Genomic DNA, 26187 nt, shown 5'->3' on the forward strand with positions numbered 1-26187 from the left:
TGGATGCGCTGATGCCGGAAGAGCGTGTTGGTAATTACAAGCCCATGGGCTGCACAAAAATCTAGCAGCCTCCTACCGTTATTATTGAGCTGATCTGGCCCATGCCTTCCAATCACTCCAGACCAGGTGCCAGCATCATGACCAACTCGGGCATTGAAGTCACCCAACAAGATGACTCTGTCCCGAGTGGCCACTTTAGCCAGCACCTGTGACAGGAGGTCATAGAAAGCGTCTGACTCATCGGCTTTGCCTGCATCCCTCCACGGATGTTCGTCTTCGGTGGGGGCATAAGTAACCACGACCACCACTCCTCGCCTCTGGTTGATGGGAAGGCGAGCCCAAAGTATCCTGGGGCTTACAGCTTCCCACACCTCACCGCCACGCTCCCACGCCCCCTTCATTCTTTTGTTCAGAAGAAGAGCCACACCCTGTTGTTTGGCAGTCTCCTGCCCCGAGTAGAGGACTGTCCACCCCTCATGGTGGCAGGAGCCAGAACCGGTCCACCGGACCTCCTGAATGCCACAGAGATCCAGGCGGTACCGGTCCAGCTCCCGACAGAGGAGTGGCAGCCTCTCCTCCGCAGTGAGCGTTCGAACATTCCACGTGGCCATCCGCAATGGTTTTTCGTTGTTTCTGGAGGAGCCCCGAGGGTGAAAATTCAATCTCCTACATACATACACCCCCACAAACACACACCACCACATACATATACCCCCACACACACACCACCACCACACACACCACCACACACATACACACACCCATACACACACCCCCACACACACACCCACATACCCCCAACATACACACACCCACACACACCCCCACATACACACCTACACACACACCCCACACACCCCCACACACTCACACACACACTCCCACACACCCCCACACACTCACACACACACTCCCACACACCCCCACACACCCCCACACACACACACCCCCACACCCTCACACACACACTCCCACACACCCCCACATACACACACACCCCCACATACACACACATACACACACCCACACACACCCCCACACACCCCCACATACACACACACACACATACACACACACCCCCAAACACACACACTCCCACACACACACACCCACACACACACACACCCCCACACACACACACCCCCACATACACACACCCCCACATACACACACACACCCCCCCACACACACACACCCCTACTCCCCCCACAAACCCCACCCCATCCACGGCTATTTGTGGATAGCGGCGGCGGGCAATGGGAATAGCAAGCTGGGCCTGCCAGGTCGTTAAGTGAGCTGCTCCCCACCCCCTCCCCACTCCCCCTTCGTGGTGGTTGTGTATGTGGTGGTGTGTATGTGTGTATGTTCATATACTGTCGGACCGTATGTAACCAACCGTGAGTGTGTGGGTGAGTGAGTGAGTGAGTGTGTGGGTTAGTGAGTGGGTGAGTGTGTGGGTGAGTGAGTGGGTGAGTGAGTGAGTGGGTGAGTGTGTGAGTGAGTGTGTGGGTGAATGAGTGGGTGGGTGAGTGAGTGGGTGAGTGAGTGAGTGAGTGTGTGGGTTAGTGAGTGGGTGAGTGTGTGGGTGAGTGAGTGGGTGAGTGAGTGAGTGGGTGAGTGTGTGAGTGAGTGTGTGGGTGAATGAGTGGGTGGGTGAGTGAGTGGGTGAGTGAGTGTGTGAGTGTGTGGGTGAGTGATCGGGTGAGTGGGTGAGTGAGTGTGTGGGTGAGTGAGTAGGTGGGTGAGTGGGTGGGTGAGGGTGTGAGTGTGTGAGTGGGTTAATGTGTGGGTCAGTGGGTCAATGCGTGGGTGGGTGAGTGTATGTGTGTATGTTGAACTTATTTCGGACTGTACGTAGCCAACCGTGAGTGGGTGGGTGAGTGAGTGAGTGGGTGAGTCAGTGGGTGAGTGAGTGGGTGAGTCAGTGGGTGAGTGTGTGGGTGAGTGTGTGAGTGGGTGAGTGGGTGGGTGAGTGTATGTATTTTCAACTTCTTTTGCACCCTACATAGCCAACCGCGCTAATCAAAGTTGCGGGGGACTGACAATTAAACTAAACATAAAAAGTTATGTAGTTCTAAACAATCAGTGGTGTCTGACTGGGTTCGAACACCGCGTGTCTGGGGCCGTCCATAAATGACGTCAATCACCGGGGGGGGGGGGGGGGGTCAGACATTTGTGACAATCTGTGACGAGGGGGGGGGGGGGTTCAGAAATGTGACGTCACATCAAAATGCGCCACTTTAAATAAATATAGACAACACGTTCTACTTAATTAAATAGACTTTTTAATAAATGTTTTCTCCTACAACATCAGAGTGCAGCGCCACATTAAATACGCACTACAATGACAATAGTTTAAAGCGATTTGAAGCATGTTTTATTTTTGGGGGGGCGGGGGGACAGAGCTTTGTGACGTCATATTTGAGGGGGGGGGGTTTGACTTTTGTGACGCCGTGTGACGAAAGGGGGGGGGAGGGCAAAAATCGTCCAAAATCGCGTGACGTCATTTATGGACGGCCCTCTCTCGCGCCCGTGACTGTGATGACGACACATGATTCAACTCGGGTGGTCAGAGTCAGGTGACTCATTATCTTCGTACGTGCGCACGTTGAATTTCTTTCGCACCGTACGTAGCCGAGCGTGCTCATCAGATGGTGCGAGGGTTGGACGTCAGGCTACACGCAAAAAGCACTTCTCAATAAACGAATTTTCAATGTCTAGTGGTGTCGCGGTGTACGGTAGTGTCGTGTGTAGTGCGCTATATAGCGTAGTGTAAAGAAGTGGAGCATGTGTAGTAGTTTATAGTGTAGTCGTGTAATGTATCAGAGTGGATTGTAAGGTCGTGTGTTGTGTAGTAGTTTGTTCTGTACATTGAACTTCTTTCGCACCGTACGTAGCCGAGCGTGCTAATCGGAGGTGCGGGGAAAGGACAGCAAACTAAACTACAAACAGCAGTTCTAAAGAAATGAGTTGGTCAATCTGGACGATGATTTACAAGTGCATCGCTCCAGTGGCTTCCTAATACCGGAAGCAAGAGCGTTCCAGACGGCCATGGAAGAGGCGCATCTCAGAGGTCGCAACCGGGTACCTGATACCCGTACCCTACCCGATACCCGGCTACCCGTACCCGGCCGGGTACGGGTACGGGTAGCCGTTTGCGACCCTGGTGCGGCCGGGTACGGGTACGGATCGGCCGTGAGTCACTGGTGAGTCACCGTTTGTCACTCATTTCGGGTAAGGTACGGGTAGGGAACGTACCCGGCCGGGTACGGGTATCCGTTTGCGCCCCTTGTGCGGCCGGGAATGGGTACGGGTAAGGAATCAAAACCCGTTTGCGACCTCTGGCGCATCTGAGAAATTAAAAAGGACCACGACCTAAACACAAAACGCAGTTCTATGGAAATGAGTTTTCCTCGGAATCCATAGGCGTACATATAGAGACGCAGAGATAGAACGGCAACACATTTTAACCTTTACTTAATGGGACTTTACTCCCCGCTTATGAGAAATTAATACGTATCGGGGGGGGGGGGTGGGGGTTTGATTGCCATGTGATGAATACCTCCCACACGACAGGGCATGTGAGAAGATGGCTCTGGTCCCGTGGTGAGGATTAGGGGTGATTTAAGGGACCTTGGAAGAATGTCCATCACCTCATTAGTAGAATGGCACGTGACCCAGCGCTGTGCGGGCAGTAGCGAGGGTTGGTGGGTCACCGCAAACTCAGATGTTTGTCGTAGGAGAAGGCAGTGACCACAATGCCTTGCCAGCTGGTAAAATACTAAATAGTTTACTTTAAGTTTCGATTTAAAGCTTTCGTGACTGCAGGGATTCATCTTCTTGGTTCTTTCGGTAAAGTCACGTAGAATGGAAATAATAAAATAATAAAAATAAAATATAACAAAAATTATTCTCACGACGTTTCGGCCACAACGCAAGCAACCATCCTCAGGTGGAGAACAGGTCTGTCGAGGAGACAGCGTCTGAATGACACACCCCAGGCTTGGAGCGACTACCACCTGAGGACGGCTGCTTGCGTTGTGGCCGAAACGTCGTGAGAATTATTTTATTATATTTTATTTTTATTATTTTATTATGTTTTGTTTTTATTATTTTATCATTTCCATTCTACGTAGTTTAGTTGAAGTTTAGAACCACGATTCGCCGCTTTATTGAGCTTATCCAATTGTGGCCGGTCGCTTCTGAAAGAATAAGAGCTACAGTACGTAGCTCGGTGGTGGAATTTCAAGTAGTTTCGTTTTAGTTTAGAACGACGATAAGCCACTTTCGGTCTTTCGGTAAAGTCACGTACATAGGTTCAATCGAAACATCGTGAGAATTGTATTGTTTTATATTTTTTTATTTCCCTTCTACGTGACTTTACCGAAAGAACCAAGAATATGAATTTATGCAGTCACGAAAGCTTTAAGTCAAGAGATAAGCCATTTAGTTGAGCTATTATCTGTTGACAGGTGGCTTAAAAAAAAAAACTTTCCAGCTCAGTAGGGTCATGCCTGGTAAGTTAAAAATAACGGTGAAATGATAATTGTTTTTTTACCCTTCTATCTGGCAACAAAACTGACACCTTTTTTACAAGGAGTCATGTTTGCATAGACCACAATACCTGCAGTCATAATGCAAACAAAAAACATAACTCTGATAATGTGCACTGTCCTTGAAGTTGATTGGTCCACACCCGAGACAGCTTTCCTTAGAGCCTAGTCTCACATGGGTTGGACCAGATGACACCAAAAGGCGGTGAAATGGTCAAGAGTTTAACAAACATTTGCGCCCCCCCCCCCCACCCCCGGCGTTGCAGGCCGGAGCTGGAGAGCGGCGACGGCTCGCCGGGCCCCACCGCAGAAGAGGAGTGCGGCCACAACGGCGGCGGCGGCAAGGAGCAGGAGAAGGATGACTCCGAGGGGCGTCACGGTGGCAAGGAGGAGCAGGAGGAGGAGGACCCACGCCGCCGGCCCAAGGACTCGAGCGGCCACGGCGACTCGGACTTTGGAGACGGCCAAGAAGATCCGCAGGATTACTGTCCCGGTGAGGGATCCGCTGCCCATCTGCCAGAGGTCGCAAACGGGTTTTGATTCCTTACCCGTACCCGGCTGCACCAGGGTCGCAAACGGCTACCCGTACCCATACCCAGCCGGGTACGGGTAGCCCGGTTTCGGGTAGGGTACGGGTATCGGGTACCCGGTTGCGACCTCTGCCATCCGCAGGATTCAATGGGAGGAGGGACAAATCGTCGTCGTCGTGAATTGTTAGAACAGACCGTGGCACACGTAACACGTTCCCTTCGGAGTGGGCAGGTAGGAACTTGATTAGACAGCGCATTCGTGCGATCCGTGTCACGCGGCGCAAGCTGCGTGGCAAAACTCGAGGGCGTGGCTCTATGCACGACAGACAGACAAATCATCCCTGGTGGGCAGTGTGGAACTGTTGTTCCTGCCTGTATAACGACGCAATTGCCCGATCCACAAACGCAAAGGAGAAACAACGCGGCGGTAACACCGCCCCGCGCTGTCTCCTGACGCAGCTGTCTGATGGGCTTCACCGCCTGGATGTGGAGTTGTCGTCGCTGCTCTGCGTCTACACCAGCAGCAGTCGTACGAAAGATGAAGATCGTTCGAAAGAAGTTTTGCTGGCTGGCTGGCTGGTTTGTTGGCTCATTGGATGTTACGCCCGGAGGGAGGGAGGGAGAGAGACGCGTTCACCCAGAGCTCCGGCCTTTACCTCTAAAAACTTTATTTTTCTCACCCTTTTTTCGGGATTTATTTTCACCAACAGTAAGTGTCTTGCTTTATACACATCTGTGATCAGTTTGTTTGTTAATTTAGACTTCCTTTCTCTTTCTTTCTTTGTTCTTTTCTGTTGTTTTCACTGTTCAGTGCGCGGCTGCGCTCACTGCAGTGGAAAGGTGTGTTTGTTTGTTTTTCCGCACAATCCTCTACTTTTATTTTGATAGTTGATTTCATAATCACGCTTTTCTTTGCTTTCTTTTCGATCTTGAGTTCCTTTAGTAATCTTTGAGTTTTGTGATTCTTTTTCGTGTCTTTTTTCGTTCCTTTGTCTGGTGTGCTCCCACGTGTTTCACACCCGTGTTCGCACTGTACCACACCGGCCGGTGTGGGTGCAGGGCAGACATCCCCTTTAGAATCCCCTCTTGTTTATTGCTGCGAGCGTGTTTACATTATTTTATTTTTATTGGTGTGCTTTTTTTCCTACGTTTTCGTTTTTTTTCTTCCTCTTGTAAAAAAAAAAACCAAGGACTTAAAATAATTGTACTCTCTCCAGGGGAGCTTTGGGTGGGCAGCAGTAACAATAATCAGCAGAAGGTGGTCATAACACAGATTTGACCATCTTTATATGGAATTTTTGTTACGTTTCTTGTTTTTTTGGTAATTTTTTCCTGACTTTAGAAAGTAGAGAGGTTTGCTTTCGTAGTTGTGTGTGACATCTCACACACGTGAAGATGTCCACCCGACCCGCAACAACGTACGCGAAAGCTACCGCACCAACGCAAGACCCGTCTCTGGGGTCTGCAAGGCGCCTGCAGCAGCACCCAGAGCCTCCACGGGAGGCTGGGATCCGCTGCCCGGCTTCTCACGATGTTCCGATTGAAGTTTACGTGGATGCGCTGTGCGCCATCGTGCCAGGGGGCTCGATAAGGTACGCCTCCAAGGTGAGCGGAAGAGTGGTTTTCTTCATGGAGTCTGAAAAGGTGGCAAATGCCGCCATGGAGGAGGGGATGACGGTTGGCGATTGGCACCTTACCTTGGAGCCAATGTCATCACCGTCGGTACGCGTGATCGTATCCAACGTCCCCCCCTACATTCCCGATAAAGACATCCAAGATCACCTGGCTAAGTTGGGCACGCTGACTTCCAACCTTCAGCGTGTGCCTCTGGGCCTCAAAAATCCTGCCTTGAGGCATGTCTTGTCTTTTAGAAGGCAGGTCTACATGCTGGTGCCCAATGGGCAGCTTGAAGAGGGCTCCTTTGTGGTCATGAATGGAGGAAGGGCCCATAGGCTGTTTTACTGCAAGGACGTGCTAAAATGCAACCTTTGCAAAGCAGAGGGGCATGTTAAAAAACACTGCCCGATGACAGCAAATGCCCAATCTACCAGCGAGACAACGGTGGAAAAGGGTGATAAAGAGGCACACCCAACAAGTGACTCAGGAGAGGGTCCCTCACCACGGAGATCACACGAGGTGGCGGTAGACCCCGCTCCAACCCCAGCTACTGCCATGGAGACTGAGGCTCAGCCAGCCACCCAGTCATCATCGACAGCCGGACCTCTGAAGAGGAAATTTACGGAAGACTCGGCTTCATTATCTCCAGAGACCAGTGGGGATGAGGTCAGTCCCTTTAAAGATCTCCCAGAGTTGGAGTCGGACATCGCACCGACGCCTGGGGGAGATGCGGAGAGCACTGGTGGCAAGGACGGGGTCTTCGCCATCCCAGATGCCCCTAAAAGTGGGATACGCAGAGGGAAGAAGCCCCGTGCAAGAACCAAGCTCAAGCGCAAGACGCCTGATGAAAATATGGAGCCTGAGATGGAAGCGGAGGAAACCGCAATCTGCGAAGTGGCGAAGGACACAAGTGAAGAGGGTCGCACTTCAGACCTCGACGACGCGCCCAGCAAGGGGGCCGAGGCCTCCCAGGAAACGCGAGCAGCCAAGAGCGCGGAGGAGCCCAAACAGGACCCCGGCGAGGCAGCAGCGGGGACCAGGAAGAAGAATGAAGCAGCAGCACAGGAGGATAAAGGCAAGCTGTTTGCAGGCGACATTTGCGACGTTTGCAGACAGCGGTACAAGAACCGCCCTGGGCCGGGCTGTCATTACACGCACAGCCGCTTAGTGGATGAGGAGGGCGAGGACAAGGACTCGCGGCCCGCCACACCTGTCACGCGCCGCTCGGAGGACCTCAAAGCCAAAAAAGGTCCTGATGGGCTGGCAAACCCTAGCAACTACTGCGATTTGGAGAACAAGGAGACGGGACAACCGGAAGAATTGGTTTCCTGCTCCGACTGTGGACGTCCTGCACACCCGTCCTGTTTGGAGTACACTTCAAACATGATCACCGCCATCAAGACTTACCGTTGGCAGTGCATTGAGTGCAAGCGCTGCAACATTTGCGGCGCCGATGAGAATGACGACCAGCTGCTGTTTTGCAATGACTGCGACCGTGTTTATCACATGTATTGTTTCAGCCCTGCCATGTCTGAGTACCCAGGGAAAGGCTGGAGTTGCCACCTTTGCCTGGACTTACTCAAAGTAAAGGCATCTAAACCAACCAGTCATAAGATGGGATCCTAGATGCCAACATCCTTGAATGATGACTTAATTCTCAAGGGCATACCCAATTAGTAAACTCAAGTTTGAGCTACGGTTGTCTCCTGTTGCAATTGGTATATTAGTGGAGTATTTTATATCACAGAGGACAATATAATCTGAGTAGACCTAATGTACAACAACCAGATCCTATGTAATTTGTGTGCGTATGCGCCGAATTTTGAGAATGTTTGTAGATTTTATTTTTATGCTGTGTACCTGCTTGTGGAAAAGAGAGAGCAGTACTTTCCGCGGGGTTTTTCTTTTGTTAGTTTTTTTTACTGTTTGGCGTCGGGTTGGCTCCCCATGAGGGTGTGCTCACTGCCATTGCTTACCTAGGTACTACATGTTTTGGGTACCGACCATCCCCGTGTGCTGGCTGTTTACTCAGTGCTGTGTTTGGTCACCTGATATGCTACACGGTCTGCAGTAAGTAGTTACTGTGTACTGCAGCTGATGTTCTTTTTAATTATTGTAATGTTCAAGCTTGCTTAGGGATTTAGAAGACATTTAATAAAAGAATGGTAAAAAGAGGAGGGGAGGGGGGGGGGAGGGGAGGGAGGGGAGGGGAGGGATGGGAGGGAGGTCAGGCAGGTGCCTTCGCCGCTATGGTGCTGCTAGCGCAGCAGCAGCAGGGGATCTGGTGATGGGTATTTTGAGGGTGAATTGTTTTCTTATTGGTGTCAATGAACACCGTAACACATAATGGGACTAATGTTACACGGGAAACTCGCATTAAATCATTGATTAAAAAAAATACAAACAAACGACATGATGAACGAAGTAAAGTGCCGAAAGACTGAGCATCTTTCTCGTCTGATCGTTTAAAAAAAAAGGAGGGAGGGGAGGGAGGGGAGGCAGTTGCCTTCGCCGCTATGGTGCTGGTAGCGCAGCAGCAGGGGATCTAATGATAGGTTTTTGAGGGTGATTTGTGTTTCTTGTTGGTGTCTATGAACACAGTAACACACAACGGGACTAATGTTACACGGGAAACCCGCGTTAAATCTTTGATTAAAAAAGGGAGCACATAAGCAAACAAAAAAATACAAAAAAACGACAAGATGAACGAAGTAAAGTGCCGAAAGACCGAGCATCTTTCTCGTCTGATCGGTTAAAAAGAAAAGGAGGGAGGGATGTGCTCGTTCATATAATGTACGGTACCATCATGCTAGATGAGGTAAAAAGTATTCCTGGCTGGCTTTCTGGCTGGATATCACATCCGGAGGGAGGAAGGGAACGAGAGACGGACAGACGGTGACATCCAAAGGACGTGGCGCGCTGATGTCATATTCTACATTAGATTAGGACAAAAAGTTTTGCTGCCTGGCTGGACGTCACGTCCAATAGACGTGCTGGTTGCTAGCTGTTGTTGTTGTTGTTGTTCCTGTTGTTGTTGTGCTTGTTTACACGGGGAAGCCTCGCACCGAGTCGCGTGATTCACTTTCAGGAGGGTCCTGCCAAGTTTTGCGTTTGCAGGATGGGGAGGGGAGCGATGCTCGTTATGTGTGCGTGTGTGCGCGTGTATGTGCGTGTGTTCTTTCGGTAAAGTCCTGTAGGTAAAAAATGAAATTAAAATTAATAAAACAATAAAATCAAGTGATGCAGCTAATCTGGCTGTGACGGTCCCACCTGATGACGGAGACTTGTGTTGCCTCCGAAACGTCGTGATTTTATTGTTTTATTTTTATTAATTTTAATTTAATTTTTTACCTACGTGACTTTACCGAAAGAACTAAGAGTATCTCTCTCATCTCTCTCTCCTCTGTCTCTCTCATCTGTCTCTCATCTCTCTCTCCTCTGTCTCTCTCCTCTGTCTCTCTCCTCTGTCTCTCTCCTCTGTCTCTCCTCTGTCTCTCTCATCTGTCTCTCATCTCTCTCTCCTCTGTCTCTCATCTCTCTCCTCTGTCTCTCCTCTGTCTCTCTCCTCTGTCTCTCTCATCTGTCTCTCATGTCTCTCTCATCTGTCTCTCATCTCTCTCTCCTCTGTCTCTCATCTCTCTCCTCTGTCTCTCCTCTGTCTCTCTCCTCTGTCTCTCCTCTGTCTCTCTCCACTGTCTCTCTCCTCTGTCTCTCCTCTGTCTCTCTCATCTGTCTGTCATGTCTCTCTCATCTGTCTCTCATCTCTCTCTCCTCTGTCTCTCATCTCTCTCCTCTGTCTCTCCTCTGTCTCTCTCCTCTGTCTCTCTCCACTGTCTCTCTCCTCTGTCTCTCTCCTCTGTCTCTCCTCTGTCTCTCTCCACTGTCTCTCTCCTCTGTCTCTCCTCTGTCTCTCTCCACTGTCTCTCTCCTCTGTCTCTCATCTCTCTCCTCTGTCTCTCCTCTGTCTCTCCACTGTCTCTCTCCTCTGTCTCTCCTCTGTCTCTCTCATCTGTCTCTCCTCTGTCTCTCTCCTCTGTCTCTCTCCTCTGTCTCTCCTCTGTCTCTCTCCTCTGTCTCTCCTCTGTCTCTCCTCTGTCTCTCTCATCTCTCTCTCCTCTGTCTCTCCTCTGTCTCTCCTCTGTCTGTCTCCTCTGTCTCTCCTCTGTCTCTCTCCACTGTCTCTCTCCTCTGTCTCTCCTCTGTCTCTCCTCTGTCTCTCTCCTCTGTCTCTCCTCTGTCTCTCTCATCTCTCTCTCCTCTGTCTCTCCTCTGTCTCTCCTCTGTCTGTCTCCTCTGTCTCTCCTCTGTCTCTCTCCACTGTCTCTCTCCTCTGTCTCTCCTCTGTCTCTCCTCTGTCTCTCCTCTGTCTCTCCTCTGTCTCTCCTCTGTCTCTCCTCTGTCTCTCTCCACTGTCTCTCTCCACTGTCTCTCTCCTCTGTCTGTCTCCTCTGTCTCTCCTCTGTCTGTCTCACAGGCGGCTACCACCCCGTGCGGAAGGGGGACCTCTTTGACAGCCGCTACCACGTGGTCCGCAAACTCGGCTGGGGACACTTCTCCACCGTGTGGCTCTGCTGGGACACGCGGTGAGTGCCGCGAGATGTCAACCACCTCGCCCGGTGCGCAGGAGGTCGTGGGGGGTTCGATCCGGACCCTGGTGACGCCTGCTGTATACAGGCTGTTTAAAAGAGATGGACCCAATTTCAAAGCAGTATATTTTCACGATGGCAACATGGTACAATTACACGAAAAGTTACAAACGGTTTAATGAGTTATCAAGTTTTACTAACCATTTTATAAATGCTCCATGTGCCCTCCGCCGGCTGTACGGACAACATCGAGACGATAGTTGAATTCGTCCCAAACGCCTCTCAAAGTGTCTTCTTCCACTGAGGTCACCGCTGCCGTGATTCTGTTTTTGAAGTCATCCAGATTATTCGCTAATAGTGGCACAAAAAAACCACGATCTTTTGTGCGACCACGCTCTTTGACATTGTAGGATCAATGCCAAAACGCCGTTGAAACGCACGCTGCAACGCAATTACGGATTCAGTCTTGCTGAACTGCAGAAAGCAAAACGCCCCTCGTGTGTTGCGGGGTCACCGTCTTGCGAATGACTGAGGCGAGGGGCTGTTTGTGCGCTGGGAGAGGCATCGAGCGGTGATCATTTAAAACTCTATGCCCCTCCCACTCTATGCCCCTCCCACTCTATGCCCCGCCTTCTCTAGGCCCCTCCCTCTCTGTGCCCCTCCCTCTCTATGCCCCTCCCCCTCTACACCCCTCCCTCTCCATGCCTCGCCCTCTCTATGCCCCTCCCTCTCTGTGCTCCTCCCTCTCTATGCCCTCCCTCTCTAAGCCCCTCCCTCTCCATGCCCCGCGCTCTATATGCCCCCCCTCTCTATGCCCCTCCCTCTCTATGCCCCTCCCCCTCTACGCCCCTCCCTCTCTATGCCCCTCCCTCTCTATGCCCCTCCCCCTCTACGCCCCTCCCTCTCTGTGCCCCTCCCTCTCTATACCCCCCCCTCTCTATGCCCCGCCCTCTATATGCCCCGCCCTCTCCATGCCCCTCCCTCTCTATGCCCCGCCCTTTCAAGTGGTAAGAGTTTCATTAATGGGCGGTTCGTGGTTGCAGAGATATAGCGATTTCAAATCGGGTCCATCTTTTTCAAACACCCAGTGTTTGGAGTTTGAATGTTATGAACACAAACCGAAGTTCTAAAGAAATTAGTCTTCGTGTCTCTCTGTCTCTCTCCCCGTAGTCGCGTGGATTTTTCTCCGGTTCCTCCGGTTTTTCCCTCCGCGTTTAGAGTCAACGTCGCGCCTTTAGAGTCTTTGGCTGCTGTACATTTCCACATCACGAGCCACTTCGTCGAGCTAAGATTGACGATGGCCAGGTCGCTTCTGAAAAGAGCCTCACCTGGTCACATTAAACATCGTTTAGTTTTCGTTATCATCCCCGTCATCTTTAAATCTCTCCCTCCTTGCACCCAACCACCGCAAATAAACCTCCCCTGTGCATTAATCAGTCCCCTGTCCTTCACCTCCTTCACTTTCCTCTCTCAAAGTCCTTATCACCTCTTCATCATCGCCCATTCCCTTCCCTCTCCCCTCGCCCCTCCATCCCTTCCCGTCCCTCCCCTACAGCCAGAGGTCGCAACCGGGTACCCGATACCCGTACCCTATCCGATACCCGGCTACCCGTACTCGGCCAGGTACGGGTACGGGTACCCGTTTGCGACCCTGGTGCGGCCGGGTACGGGTAGGCCGTGAGTCACTGGTGAGTAACCGTTTGTCACTCATTTCCCAACGTCTTGTCTCTTATCACAATTCAAGTTCCTAGAATCAACCCACCCGCGCCTGCAACATGGCTTCATCCCAGAGGTCACAATCAGGTACCCAATACCCGTACCCTACCCGTACCCGGCCGAGTACGGGTAGGGTACGGGTACGGCCGGGTACGGGTACCCGTTTGCGACCCTGGTGCGGCCGGGTACGGGTACGGGTAAGGAATCAAAACCCTTTTGCGACCTCTGCCTACAGCCCATCCGTGACCCCCACGTGCCCTCACGGTCACCGATTCCTCGGCCCTTGCACCGGCCCTGCCATCTAAATCGCTCGATGTTTGGTCTCACGCTTTTTAAACTCTGCACGGAGCTCCTTGAGCTTAGGCGCTCTGCGTTGCAGAAAGAAAAAGATCACGATCAGGGTCATCATCATCCTCACGGTCTTCTTGTCGTCGCAGGCGTCATCATCGTCACCGTCGGAACGTTGTTACCATCATCACAATCGTCATCATCAACGTCATAATCATTGTCGTCATCATTGTCGCAATCACGTCACCGTCATCATCGTCATCATCGCCGTCGCCAACAATCGTCGCCATAGTCAACACCATCGTCATCATCATCGTCGTCATCATCATAAGTGTTGTCATCATCGCCATCGTCATCATTGTTGTATCGTCATTGGCATCATCATCATTACCGTCATCATCATCACCGTCGTCAGCATCATCATCATCACCATCGCGATCACCATTATTGTTGTATCGTCATTGGCATCATCATCATCATTACCGTCATCATCATCACCGTCGTCAGCATCATCATCATCATCACCATCGCGATCACCATCATTGTTGTATCGTCACTGGCATCATCATCATCATCACCGTCATCGTCGTCATCATCGTGGTCATAATCATCGTCGTCATCGTTGTCATCACCATGACGACTTCTCTGCCTCTCACCCTCAACTGCGATGGTTGCTCACGTCGCGCTGATGAGCGGTGATGAGTGGTGATGAGCGGTGATGAGCGGTGATGAGCGGTGATGAGCGGTGATGAGCGGTGATGAGCGGTGATGAGCGGTGATAAGCGGTGATGAGCGGTGATGAGCGGTGATGAGCGGTGATGAGCGGTGATGAGCGGTGATGAGCGGTGCCGAACGGTGCGTTGCGTTTGCCGCGTCCAGGGTCAAGCGCTTCGTGGCGCTCAAGGTGGTGAAGAGCGCCCTGCACTACGCGCAGGCAGCTCAGGACGAGGTCAGCATCCTGCAGCGGGTGAGTGGCGGCGACACTCCGGCACCCGGCGCGGTCTGTGTCACGCGGAAAGCGTTCCACCTCGCGGAGGGTGAACAGGAACCGCTGAACGAGGACCCCCCCAGCCACCCCCATCAACACCCCCATCCACACTCACCGCACACCCCCACCCTCCCCTACCAACCCACCAACATGCACCCCCCACCCACCCCACCCACCCCACCCACCCCCACCCACCCCCACCCACCCAACCCACCAACCACCCACCCAACCCACCAACCACCCACCCACCACCCCTACCCACCCACCCCAATACACCCCCCCACACCCACCCCACCCACCCCCACCCACCAACCACCCACCCACCACCCCTACCTACCCCCCCACCCACCCCCACCCTACCTACCCCCCACCACCCCCACCCACCCCCACCCCCCCACCCACCCACCCACCACCCCTACCCACCAACCCCAAAACCCACCCCCCCCCCCTACCAACACCCACTCACCCCCACCCCCCCACCCACCACCCACCCACCACCCCTACCCACCCCAATACACCCCCCCACACCCACCCCCCACCCACCCCGACCCACCAACCACCCACCACCCCTACCCACCCCCCCCACACACCCCCTCCCATCCACCGGCGTGTCGCTCACAGATACGGGAGGCGGACTCCGAAGATCCGTACCGGGAACGAGTCGTCGCTCTGCTCGACAACTTCAAAGTGTCTGGGCCGAACGGAATCCGTATCCCTCCGCAGGGTGGGGCGGTGGTGGGGTCGGGGTCTCTACTTTAAGTTGATGTGCCTGGCGCCCTCAGGTCCAGCAGTTCGTGAAATGGCACGTCAGATGGGAGTGGTGGGGTTGTTGTTGTTTGTATTAAAGTGGTGGAGTAGTTATGGTGACAGTTAGGAGGACAGGTGGGAGTGGTTAAGGAGGGGATGGGGTAGGGGTGGTGATGGGGGCAGGTGAGTGAGTGGGTAAGTGAAGGGGTGAGTGAGTGGGTCAGCGAGCGGGTGGGTGAGTGAGTGGGTGAGTGAGTGAGTGAGTGGTTAAGTGAATGGGTGAGTGAGTGAGTGAGTCAGCGAGCGGGTGAGTGAGTGGGTGAGTGAGTGGGTCAGCGAGCGAGTGAGTGAGTGGGTGAGTGAGCGGGTCAGTGAGCGGGTGACTGGGTGAGTGAGTGAGTAAGTGAGTGGGTGAGTGAGTAGGTGTGTGAGTGAGTGTGTGAGTGAGTGAGCGGGTGAATGGGTGAGTGAGTGAGTGGGTGAGTGGGTGAGTGAGTGGTTAAGTGAGTGGGTCAGCGAGTGAGTGAGTCAGCGAGCGAGCGAGTGAGTGAGCGATCGAGGCTGGGCGCAGGTTCGAGGGAGGCACAGAGACGGACGACTGCGAGCGTAGCGCACGGGATGGCACAGAGCTAGTGACGTGGCGAGTGGTGCGAGGATCAGAGGGTAGGTGCAAAACCGTCGGGCTTCCCTTGACGTCACGGTGGACATGTGCATGGTGTTCGAGGCGTTGGGGCAGCAGCTGCTGCTGTGGATCGTCAGGGCCAATTACAGCGGCATCCCCATCCCCTGCGTCAAGACCATCATCCGCCAGGTGGGGCCCGTCGTCACCATCGTCACGCAATATTTTCATCGTCAGCGTCATCCATTAAGGGGCCGTCCGTAAATGACGTCACGCGATTTTGGACGATTTTTCACCTTCCCCCCCCCTCGTCACACGGCGTCACAAAAAGTCAGACCCCCCCCCTCTCAAATATGACGTCACAAAGCTCTGCCCCCCCCCCCCGCCAAAACCATATTGAATTATTTTAATAAAAACATGCTTCAAATCGCTTTAAACTATTGTCATTGTGGTGCGTATTTAATGTGGCGCTGCACTCTGATGTTGTAGGAGTGTTGTTATAACAATTAGTGTTGTTATAACAATTATATATTCATTTAAAGTTGCGCATTTTGACGTGACGTCACATTTCTCAACCCCCCCCCCCCCCTCGTCACACATCGTCACAAATGTCTGAACCCCCCCCTAGGTACGTGACGTCATTTATGGACGGCCCCTTTGAGTTGCAAAAGAACTAAACGCGTTCGTCAATGACACCGCGGCGCCTTGAAGCGGATGAACATGTGGAGCACAGCTGACGGATTTCAGGCAATGGGGGCCTTCTTCGTAGCGTGCGTGCAATGAAGAAGGGTCATTGCCCGAAACGTCGCCTATATATTTTTTAGTAATATTTTGTGAACAGAAAAGGCTTATGTCACAGATGTCCCGTCGGGGCAGGTCAGAACGTCGCAACAACAAATACTAAATCGCAAACACGGCGGGAGTGCAAAGTCTCGTTCAAGTAAACAAATCACTTTTTTTTTAAATACAAATAAAACTAAAACAATGTTTATATCTCGGCAGGCAAAACCCCACCATCGATTCGTTTTCACAAGCGACGACTCGACGGAAGCGGGCGGCTTTCCGTCGAACCCGTTTAATTTTATTTTGCGAAAGAGACGCGCAATTTGCGGTGTGTGAGCGACAGTCTGCCGTCATCCCTGTCACGTGTCCCCCACGTGTCCCCCACGTGTCCCACCGCGTGTCCCCCCGCGTGTCCCTCCGCGTGTCCCCCACGTGACCCCCCACGTGTCCCCCACGTGTCCCTCCGCGTGTCCCCCCACGTGTCCCATCACGTGACCCCCCACGTGTCCCCCACGTGTACCCTCACGTGTCCCACCACGTGTCCCCCACGTGTCCCACCACGTGTCCCCCGCGTGTCCCCCACGTGTCCCCTCACGTGTCCCCCCACGTGTCCCCCCACGTGTCCCCCGCGTGTCCCCCCACGTGTCCCCCACGTGTCCCCCCACGTGTCCCCCACGTGTCCCACCACGTGTCCCCCACGTGTCCCCTCACGTGTCCCCCCACGTGTCCCCCCACGTGTCCCCCGCGTGTCCCCCCACGTGTCCCCCACGTGTCCCCCCACGTGTCCCCCACGTGTCCCACCACGTGTCCCCCCACTTGTCCCCCACGTGTCCCCCCACGTGTCCCCGCAGGTGCTGCAGGCCCTGGAGTACCTGCACGCGCGCTGCGGGGTCATCCACACGGACATCAAGCCCGAGAACGTGCTGCTGTGCGTCGGGGACGACTACCTGAGCAGGCTGGCCGCTCACGCCACGGCAGGCCGGCGCGCAGCTGTGCCGCTGCAGGTGTGCGCGCACCTCCACCGCCCCCCCCACCAACCCCCCACCAACCAACCCACCCACCAAACCCACCCACTACCCCCCCCCCCCTCAACTACCACCTACCCCCAGGCTGAGTCGATCTAGGGGAGGCCCGGGACCGGTTCAGATAATCGTCACCGATCTCGGCCGTGAGCAGGAATGGAATTCGGGTCGCCGGATTTGTAGCGCAGCGTAGCGCTAAGCCGCTACACTCCCACCCCACCCGCCTCCCCACCAACCCCCAACAACAACAACCGGCATTCGCCGCTAAGTGGCGGTGACGTCACCACTGCGCTTGTGCCAGGCTATGTGCACCTTGAGGCCACGTGAAGTGTCCCAGGTGCCATGGGTCGACTGACTGAGATGAGTGGCCGATGCACCACCTGTGCCCCCTACTGTGCCAACTCGCTGTGCTATAGCCACCCGGCGCTCCGCTCGTTGTTGTGAACGTCGCTCCTCCGCCCCACCCGCCTCCCCGACCATCCACACACTCACCTCCCCACCCACCCCGCCTTCCCATCATCCGCCTTCCCATCGTCTAAGCAGGATGACCGCGAATCGCAAAATCACCGCTAGATCCACCGGGCACTGGATCGCGAGCGCGCACCGGAGCGTCGTCTCCCCAGCCGTAACAGACGGCGCCCGTCGTTCCGCTCCTCGCAATCATCCGCAGGAACCTCCGCGCAGGTGGAGGGAGCAATCGTACGGCAGGAGGGAAGAGGAGGAAGAGGAGAAACGCAGAGCGGCGATGGCGACGACGACGACGAGCGAAGGAGCCCCGCGACCCCAGCGACGACTCCGCCCGGCGAGGAGCGACGAGGAGGAGGAGGAGGAAGAAGGGGGGGCGATGAGCAGCGGCGATGATGGCGAGGGATGGGGAGCGACGGGAGGGGGCGAGGGTGGGCAGGAGGGCATCGAGTTTGGGGAAGAATGGGGGGTGATGGGGAGGGAAGACGAGGAGGAGGGGGGGGCAGGCGGCAGCGACGATGGCGGGGATTGGGAGGTGATAGGGGGCGGTCACGGCGAGGACGGGGGAGCATTGGCGAGGGAGTACGGGGAGGATGGGGACTTGATGAGGATTGAGTATTGGGAGGCAGAGTTGGTAGGGAGGAGTGAGGATGAGGAGGGTGGGGGAGCAGGGGGGAGTGAGCATGGGGGAGAAGGGGTGAGTGAGAACGGGGTGGATGGGGGAGCAGGGGGGAGTGAGGATGGGGTGGATGGGGGAGCAGCGGGGAGGGAGGATGGGGTGGATGGGGGAGTAGTGGGGAGTGAGGATGGGGGAGAAGGGGTGGGTGAGAACGGGGTGGATGGGGGAGCAGGGGGGAGGGAGGATGGGGTGGATGGGGGAGCAGGGGGGAGGGAGGAGGGGGGAGCGGTGACCTTGGATGAACTCTCTTCGCCAGCCACTCCGCTGCACGGTGGGTCCCACGTTCGTCTGCCGCGGTGTCAACGCGGAATTTGAACGTTCCCCTTCCACAGAAATGTTTCGTTCTGCCCAGGAACGGACGCAGAGAATAAACTATAAAACTTAACGATGAAATAAAATATGTTTAATATGCCAGGTAAGGCCCGCTGAGCTGTGTAGCTGTTTTTTCAGAAGCGAGCTGGTCGTCACGAATGAGTGCTCAACAAAGTGGCTTGTCATCATCACGTGGACATTTACAGCGGCCAAACACTCTAAACGCGTGACGTTGTTGATTTTAAATGTGGAGGGGGAAACCGGAGGACCCCAGAGAAAAATCCACGCGACCACGGAGAGAGAGAGAGAGACGCAAACTCAAAATATACAGCAGGCATCAGGGTCGGGATCTAATGCACGACCTCCTGTACACCAGGCGAGGTAGTTAACATCTCCTAGCCACCGTGATGATGATGAGAGAGAGACACGCACAAACTCCAAATATACAGCAGCAGGCGTTAGGGTCGGGATCGAACCCACGACCTCCTGTATACCAGGCGAGGTAGCTAACATCTCCTAGCCACCGTGGCACTCAATGCTGGCTTCCGTCCCATCTCTTGGCACCCACCAAACAGCTTTGCAACAAATGAGCCACAATACCTCGCTGTTCTCGTCAAGGATCATAAACCATCACCACGCAAACTCCATTCATCCTCGCAGCAGCGGCTTTTGACTAACCGTCAAACAAAGACGGTGTTCACCGCATCGCGCGCCTACAAATGCTCTTCTGCGGCCGTCTGGAACGCTCTTCCTTCCGAAATTAGGAAACCGCTGGATATATATGCGTGCTTTTAAATCATCATCTGGATTGACAAACTCATTTCTACAGAACCGCTTTTTATGTTTAGTTTGTTGTCCTTACACCCGCACCTCCGATTAGCACGGTTGGCTACGTACGGTGCGAAAGAAGTTCAACATACATACACACATAGGTCGATTGTGACAAATGAACGTTGCTTTTTGCACATAAGTCGAAAGCATGGATATCAAACCACAAACTAAAGTTGCGTTTGTGTGGTTTAAAAAAAAATAAGATTTAGGAATATTGAGGAAAAGTCGATGTACTAATAGGGGTTTTTCCCCTTTTGTCTGGAAACAAAACTGACACCTTTTGCAAGGAATCATGCTTACATTAACCACAATACTTGCAGTCAAATGCCAGAAAAAAGGGGAAAAACCCTAGTAGTATATTTTGGTACTGGAAAAGGAGGTCCCATGATGAAAAGTCGATGATTACAAAGAGTGAACCGACAAGTTGCGTGGTGTCGGTGATTGGCCGCAGTCGTGCCGAGCGCTGCGGATCTGCTGCCAGACATCCTGGACCCGGCAAGCGCCGAACATCTCCTCGTGAAGGTCGTCGACCTGGGCAACGCCTGCTGGGTGGTACGACCTCCTCCACCTCCTCCACCTCCTCCTTCACCTCCTCCTCCACTTCCTCCTTCACCTCCTCCACCTCCTCCTCCACCTCCTCCTCCACCTCCTCCTCCACCTCCTCCACCTACTCCATCTCCCCCTCCACCTCCTCCATTTCCCCCTCCACCTCCTCCTCCACATCCTCCTACTCCATCTCCCCCTCCACCTCCTCCACCTCATCCATCTCCCTCTCCACCTCCTCCACCTCCTCCTCCACCTCCTCCGCCTCCTCCAACTCCTCCACCTCCACATCCTCCTCCACCTCCTCCTCCAGCTCCTCCACCTCCTCCTCCACCTCCACCTCCTCTTTCTCCACCGGCCTCATCCATCACCTTCTCCATTACCGCCACCGCCGCCACCATCACCACCGCCTCACCCAAAAACACCAACGAAATCTAATTCACCACCACCATTTACATCTTCCATCACCACCACCACAAATGTCACCTCGCCACTTACACCATCACCACCAGCACCTCCACCAGTGTCACCTCCACCTCGCCACTTACACCATCACCACCGTCTCTCCGCCTTGACAAAGATTCACGCACAGTCACACCTCACCACCGCTACATCCATCAATATGACCACCACCACCACATCTGCTCCCACCATCATCTCACCACCTCACCACATCGATCACCACTATCGCCTCCACCACCACCACCCACCACCATGACGACCACCTCAGATCTTCCAACATCATTGTCATCACCTCCTCCACCTTAATTACGACACCACTACCTCATCACCGCTATCACCACCACCAATCACCATCTCATCGACAGTATTCCACCACTATGATCACCTCCAAAGACAAATATCCCCCGTATAGCCTTAACAGACTGTCGGGGCAAGTGCTGTTAGCGAGCACCTATGAAGGCCGGTACAGCACACGAGAGGGTGGGTGACCACCACCACGCCCGGTCACCTTTGTCTCCCCAGTGGCGATGTTTACACATTGCACCAGGTACTCATTTCAGGCTGATTCGACTTAGAGGAGGCCCAGGACCAGGTTTGCCGGGTTCGTAGTGCCCCATGCTAACCGCTGCACTCCCCGCTCCCCTATTACCACCACCACCACCATCACCACCACCACCACCATCACCACCACCACCACCATCACCACCACCACCACCATCACCACCACCACTCAGATCTACAAGTCACCACCACAGCCATCACCACCACTATCACAACCATCACAACCACTCAGGTCCACAAATAACCACCACCATCACCACCACCACCACCACTCAGGTCCACAAGTAACCACCACGACCATCACCACCACCATCACCACCATCACCACAACCATCACTCAGATCCACAAGTAACCACCACAGCTATCACTATCACCATCGATTATGTTTGTGGGCAAGTGCTGGTCGAGAACACATCAATGCAGGCCAGGACCAACGCTCAGCCGCCTTTGTCTCCCCAGTGCTGATGTTTCACAGCAACACCAGGTACTGTCTTCAATTAAGGCTGAGTCGACCTAGCGGCGGCCCATGACCTATGCCGTGACCACAACGCATTGACCTCTGTGCCGTGACCTCTGTGCCGTGACCCCTGTGCCGTGACCTCTGCTGTGACCTCTGTGCTGTGACCCCCGTGACCCCTGTGCCGTGACCTCTGTGCCGTTATCCGTGACCCCTGTGCCGTGACCTCTGTGCCGTGACCTCTGTGCCGTGACCTCTGTGACCTCTGTGCCGTGACCTCTGCCGTGACCCCCGTGACCCCTGCCAGGACAAGCACTTCTCGGACGACATCCAGACGCGGCAGTACCGCGCCCTGGAGGTGCTGCTGGGGGCCGAGTACGGAACGTCGGCCGACATCTGGAGCACCGCCTGCATGGTCCGCAGCTAGTACCACTCCACTAGTACCACTAGTACCACTAGTACCACACCACTAGTACCACTAGTACCACACCACTAGTACTGCTAGAACCACACCACTAGTACCACACCACTAGTACCACACCACTAGAACCACACCACTAGTACCACACCACTAGTACCACACCACTAGTACCACTAGTACCACACCACTAGTACCACACCACTAGTACCACACCACTAGTACCACACCACTAGTACCACACCACTAGAACCACACCACTAGTACCACACCACTAGTACCACACCACTAGAACCACACCACTAGTACCACACCACTAGTACCACACCACTAGTACCACACCACTAGAACCACACCACTAGTACCACACCACTAGAACCACACCACTAGTACCACACCACTAGAACCACACCACTAGTACCACACCACTAGAACCACACCACTAGTACCACTAGAACCACTAGAACCACACCACTAGTACCACACCACTAGAACCACACCACTAGAACCACACCACTAGTACCACACCACTAGAACCACACCACTAGTACCACTAGAACCACTAGAACCACACCACTAGTACCACACCACTAGAACCACACCACTAGAACCACACCACTAGAACCACACCACTAGAACCACACCACTAGAACCACACCACTAGTACCACACCACTAGAACCACACCACTAGTACCACACCACTAGTACCACTAGTACCACTAGAACCACACCACTAGTACCACACCACTAGTACTGCTAGAACCACACCACTAGTACCACACCACTAGCACCACACCACTAGTACCACTAGTACCACTAGTACCACACCACTAGTACCACACCACTAGTACCACACCACTAGCACCACACCACTAGTACCACACCACTAGAACCACACCACTAGTACCACACCACTAGTACCACTAGTACCACTAGAACCACTAGTACCGCTAGAACCACACCACTAGAACCACTAGTACCGCTAGAACCACACCACTAGTACTGCTAGAACCACACCACTAGTACCACTAGAACCACTAGAACCACTAGTACCGCTAGTACCATACCACTAGTACCACACCACTAGTACCACACCACTAGTACCACACCACTAGCACCGCTAGAACCACTAGTACCAGACCACTAGTACCACACCACTAGTACCACACCACTAGTACCACACCACTAGCACCGCTAGTACTACACCGCTAGTACCACTAGTACCACACTACTAGAACCACACCACTAGTACCACCCCACTCGTCTCATATCGCGGTGTCCATGTGTCCCTCTGTCTCACATCCCAGGCCTTCGAGTTGGCCACAGGAGGATATCTCTTTGAGCCGCACTCGGGGGAGGGATACTCCAGAGACGAGGGTTCGTGAACAGTCGCACTCACAACCACACACTCATAACCAGTCTCACAACCACACTCACAACCACACTCACAACAACAGTCTCACAACCACACTCACAGTCACACACTCACAACCACAGTCACACACTCACAGTCACAACCACACACTCACAACCACAGTCACACACTCACAGTCACACACAATCACACTCACAACCACACTCACACACTCACAGTCACACACTCACAACCACAGTCTCACACTCACAACCACAGTCACAACCACACTCACAACCACACTCACAGTCACACACTCACAACCACAGTCTCACAACCACACTCACAACCACAGTCACACACTCACAACCACACTCACAGTCACACACTCACAACCACAGTCTCACAACCACACTCACACACTCACAACCACAGTCACACAACCATACTCACAACCACACTCACAGTCACACACTCACAACCACACACTCACAACCACACTCACACACTCACAACCACAGTCTCACAACCACACTCACACTAACAACCACAGTCTCACAACCACAGTCACACTCACAACCACACACTCACGACCACAGTCTCACACACTCACAATCACACTCACAACCACAGTCTCACACACTCACAATCACACTCACAATCACACTCACAACCACAGTCTCACAACCACACTCACACACTCACAACCACACTCACAACCACACTCACAACCACACTCACACTCACAACCACACTCACACACTCACAACCACACTCACAAACACACTCACACTCACAACCACACTCACAACCACACACCCACAACTACACACTCACAACCACACACTCACAACCACAGTCTCACAACCACACTCACACAATCACAACCACACTCACACACTCACAGTCACACACTCACAACCACAGTCTCACACTCACAACCACAGTCTCACGACCACACACTCACAACCACACTCACACACTCACAACCACACTCACAACCACACTGACAGTCACACTCACAGTCACACTCACAGTCACACTCACAACCAGTTATACACTCACAACCACAGTCACACACTCACAATCACACTCAGAACCACAGTCACAGTCACACACACAGTCACACACAGTCACACAACAACAACAACAACAACCGCCATTCGCCACTAAGTGGCGGTGACGTCACCACGACGCTTGTGCCAGGCCATGTGCACCCTGAGGCCACGTGAAGTGTCGAACGCCCGCTGGCAGGAGGTCACGGGGCAGACCCAGGTGCCACGGGTCGACTGACCGAGATGACCGAGATGACTGGCTGATGCACCACCTGTGCCCCCTACTGTGCCAACTTGCTGTGCTTTAGCCACCCGGCGCTCCGCTCGTTGTTGTGAGCGTCGCTCCTCCACCCTCCGTTGTTGTTGGAGGGCGACTGCCTCCAACTGCCCAGTAGCGTCCTTCACGAGCCTCCTCCACTGAGGCCGATCTTGACACCGCTGGTACCAGTCATCGGCAAGTCCACTCAGCTCCACATCCTCCTGTACCACATCACTCCATCTCTTCTCTAGCCCGTGCCGCGCCCGTTTAGCCCCCTCGATCCGGCCGAACAAAAGCTGTTTAGGCATGCGGTGGCTGGGCATGCGGGCTACATGACCCAGCCAACGCAGCCTTGCCTGCCGGAGGAGCTCACTGATGGGACTTTGCCCAGATCTTTCAAGGACTTGTGAGCTCCTCACACAATCCAGCCTGGTTAAACCCAGGATGGATCGTAGGCAGTCACACACACACACAGTCACACACACAGTCACACACACATTCACACACACACAGCCACACACAGCACACACACAGTCACACACAGTCACACACAGACACACAGACACACACAGTCACACACAGTCACACAGACACACATAGTCACACATAGTCACACACAGACACACACAGTCACACATAGTCACACACAGTCACACACAGTCACACACAGACACACACAGTCACACACAGCCACACACACAATCACACACAGACACACAGACACACATAGTCACACATAGTCACACACAGAGACACACAGTCACACACAGTCACACACACAGTCACACACAGTCACACACAGCCACACACACAGTCACACACAGCCACACACAGTCACACACAGTCACTCACAGACACACACAGCACACACAGTCACACACACACAGTCACACTCACAGTCACACACAACACGCACAAAACACACAGTCACACACACAGTCACACACGCACAGTCACACACAGTCACTCACACACACACAGTCACACACAGACATACACAGTCACACAGTCACACACAGTCACACACAGTCACACACACAGTCACACACACAGTCACACACAGACATACAAAGTCACACAGTCATACGCAGTCACACACAGTCACACACAGTCACACACAGTCACAGTCACACACACAGTCACACACACAGTCACACACAGACATACAAAGTCACACAGTCATACACAGTCACACACAGTCACACACAGTCACACAGTCACACACACAATCACACACAGTCACACACAGTCTCACACACACACAGACACACACAGTCACACACAGCCACACACACAGTCACACACAGACACACAGACACACACAGTCACACATAGTCACA

General features: G+C 53.6%; 2 protein-coding genes across 2 annotated transcripts in view; both read left to right on the forward strand.

The window, feature by feature from the left end:
* Positions 1-26187, forward strand: part of LOC144731164 (SRSF protein kinase 3-like) — a 47295-nt gene that overhangs the window by 15638 nt on the left and 5470 nt on the right. The window contains exons 2-11 of the mRNA XM_078612128.1: positions 4820-5046; positions 11175-11283; positions 14170-14257; positions 14900-14989; positions 15732-15836; positions 17279-17431; positions 18120-18345; positions 20188-20288; positions 22068-22175; positions 23487-23556. Coding sequence (XP_078468254.1) covers positions 4820-5046; positions 11175-11283; positions 14170-14257; positions 14900-14989; positions 15732-15836; positions 17279-17431; positions 18120-18345; positions 20188-20288; positions 22068-22175; positions 23487-23556 — 1277 coding nt within the window. The remainder of the gene's footprint in view (positions 1-4819; positions 5047-11174; positions 11284-14169; positions 14258-14899; positions 14990-15731; positions 15837-17278; positions 17432-18119; positions 18346-20187; positions 20289-22067; positions 22176-23486; positions 23557-26187) is intronic.
* Positions 5699-8869, forward strand: LOC144731241 (uncharacterized). The gene has a single exon (XM_078612260.1). It carries the CDS (start codon positions 6479-6481, stop codon positions 8324-8326), a length of 1848 nt encoding a protein of 615 aa, XP_078468386.1. The 5' UTR covers positions 5699-6478; the 3' UTR covers positions 8327-8869.

Source organism: Lampetra planeri, chromosome 38 (assembly GCF_965212315.1).
Source record: "Lampetra planeri chromosome 38, kcLamPlan1.2.h2, whole genome shotgun sequence".
In the NCBI taxonomy this organism is placed as follows: Eukaryota; Metazoa; Chordata; class Hyperoartia; order Petromyzontiformes; family Petromyzontidae; genus Lampetra; species Lampetra planeri.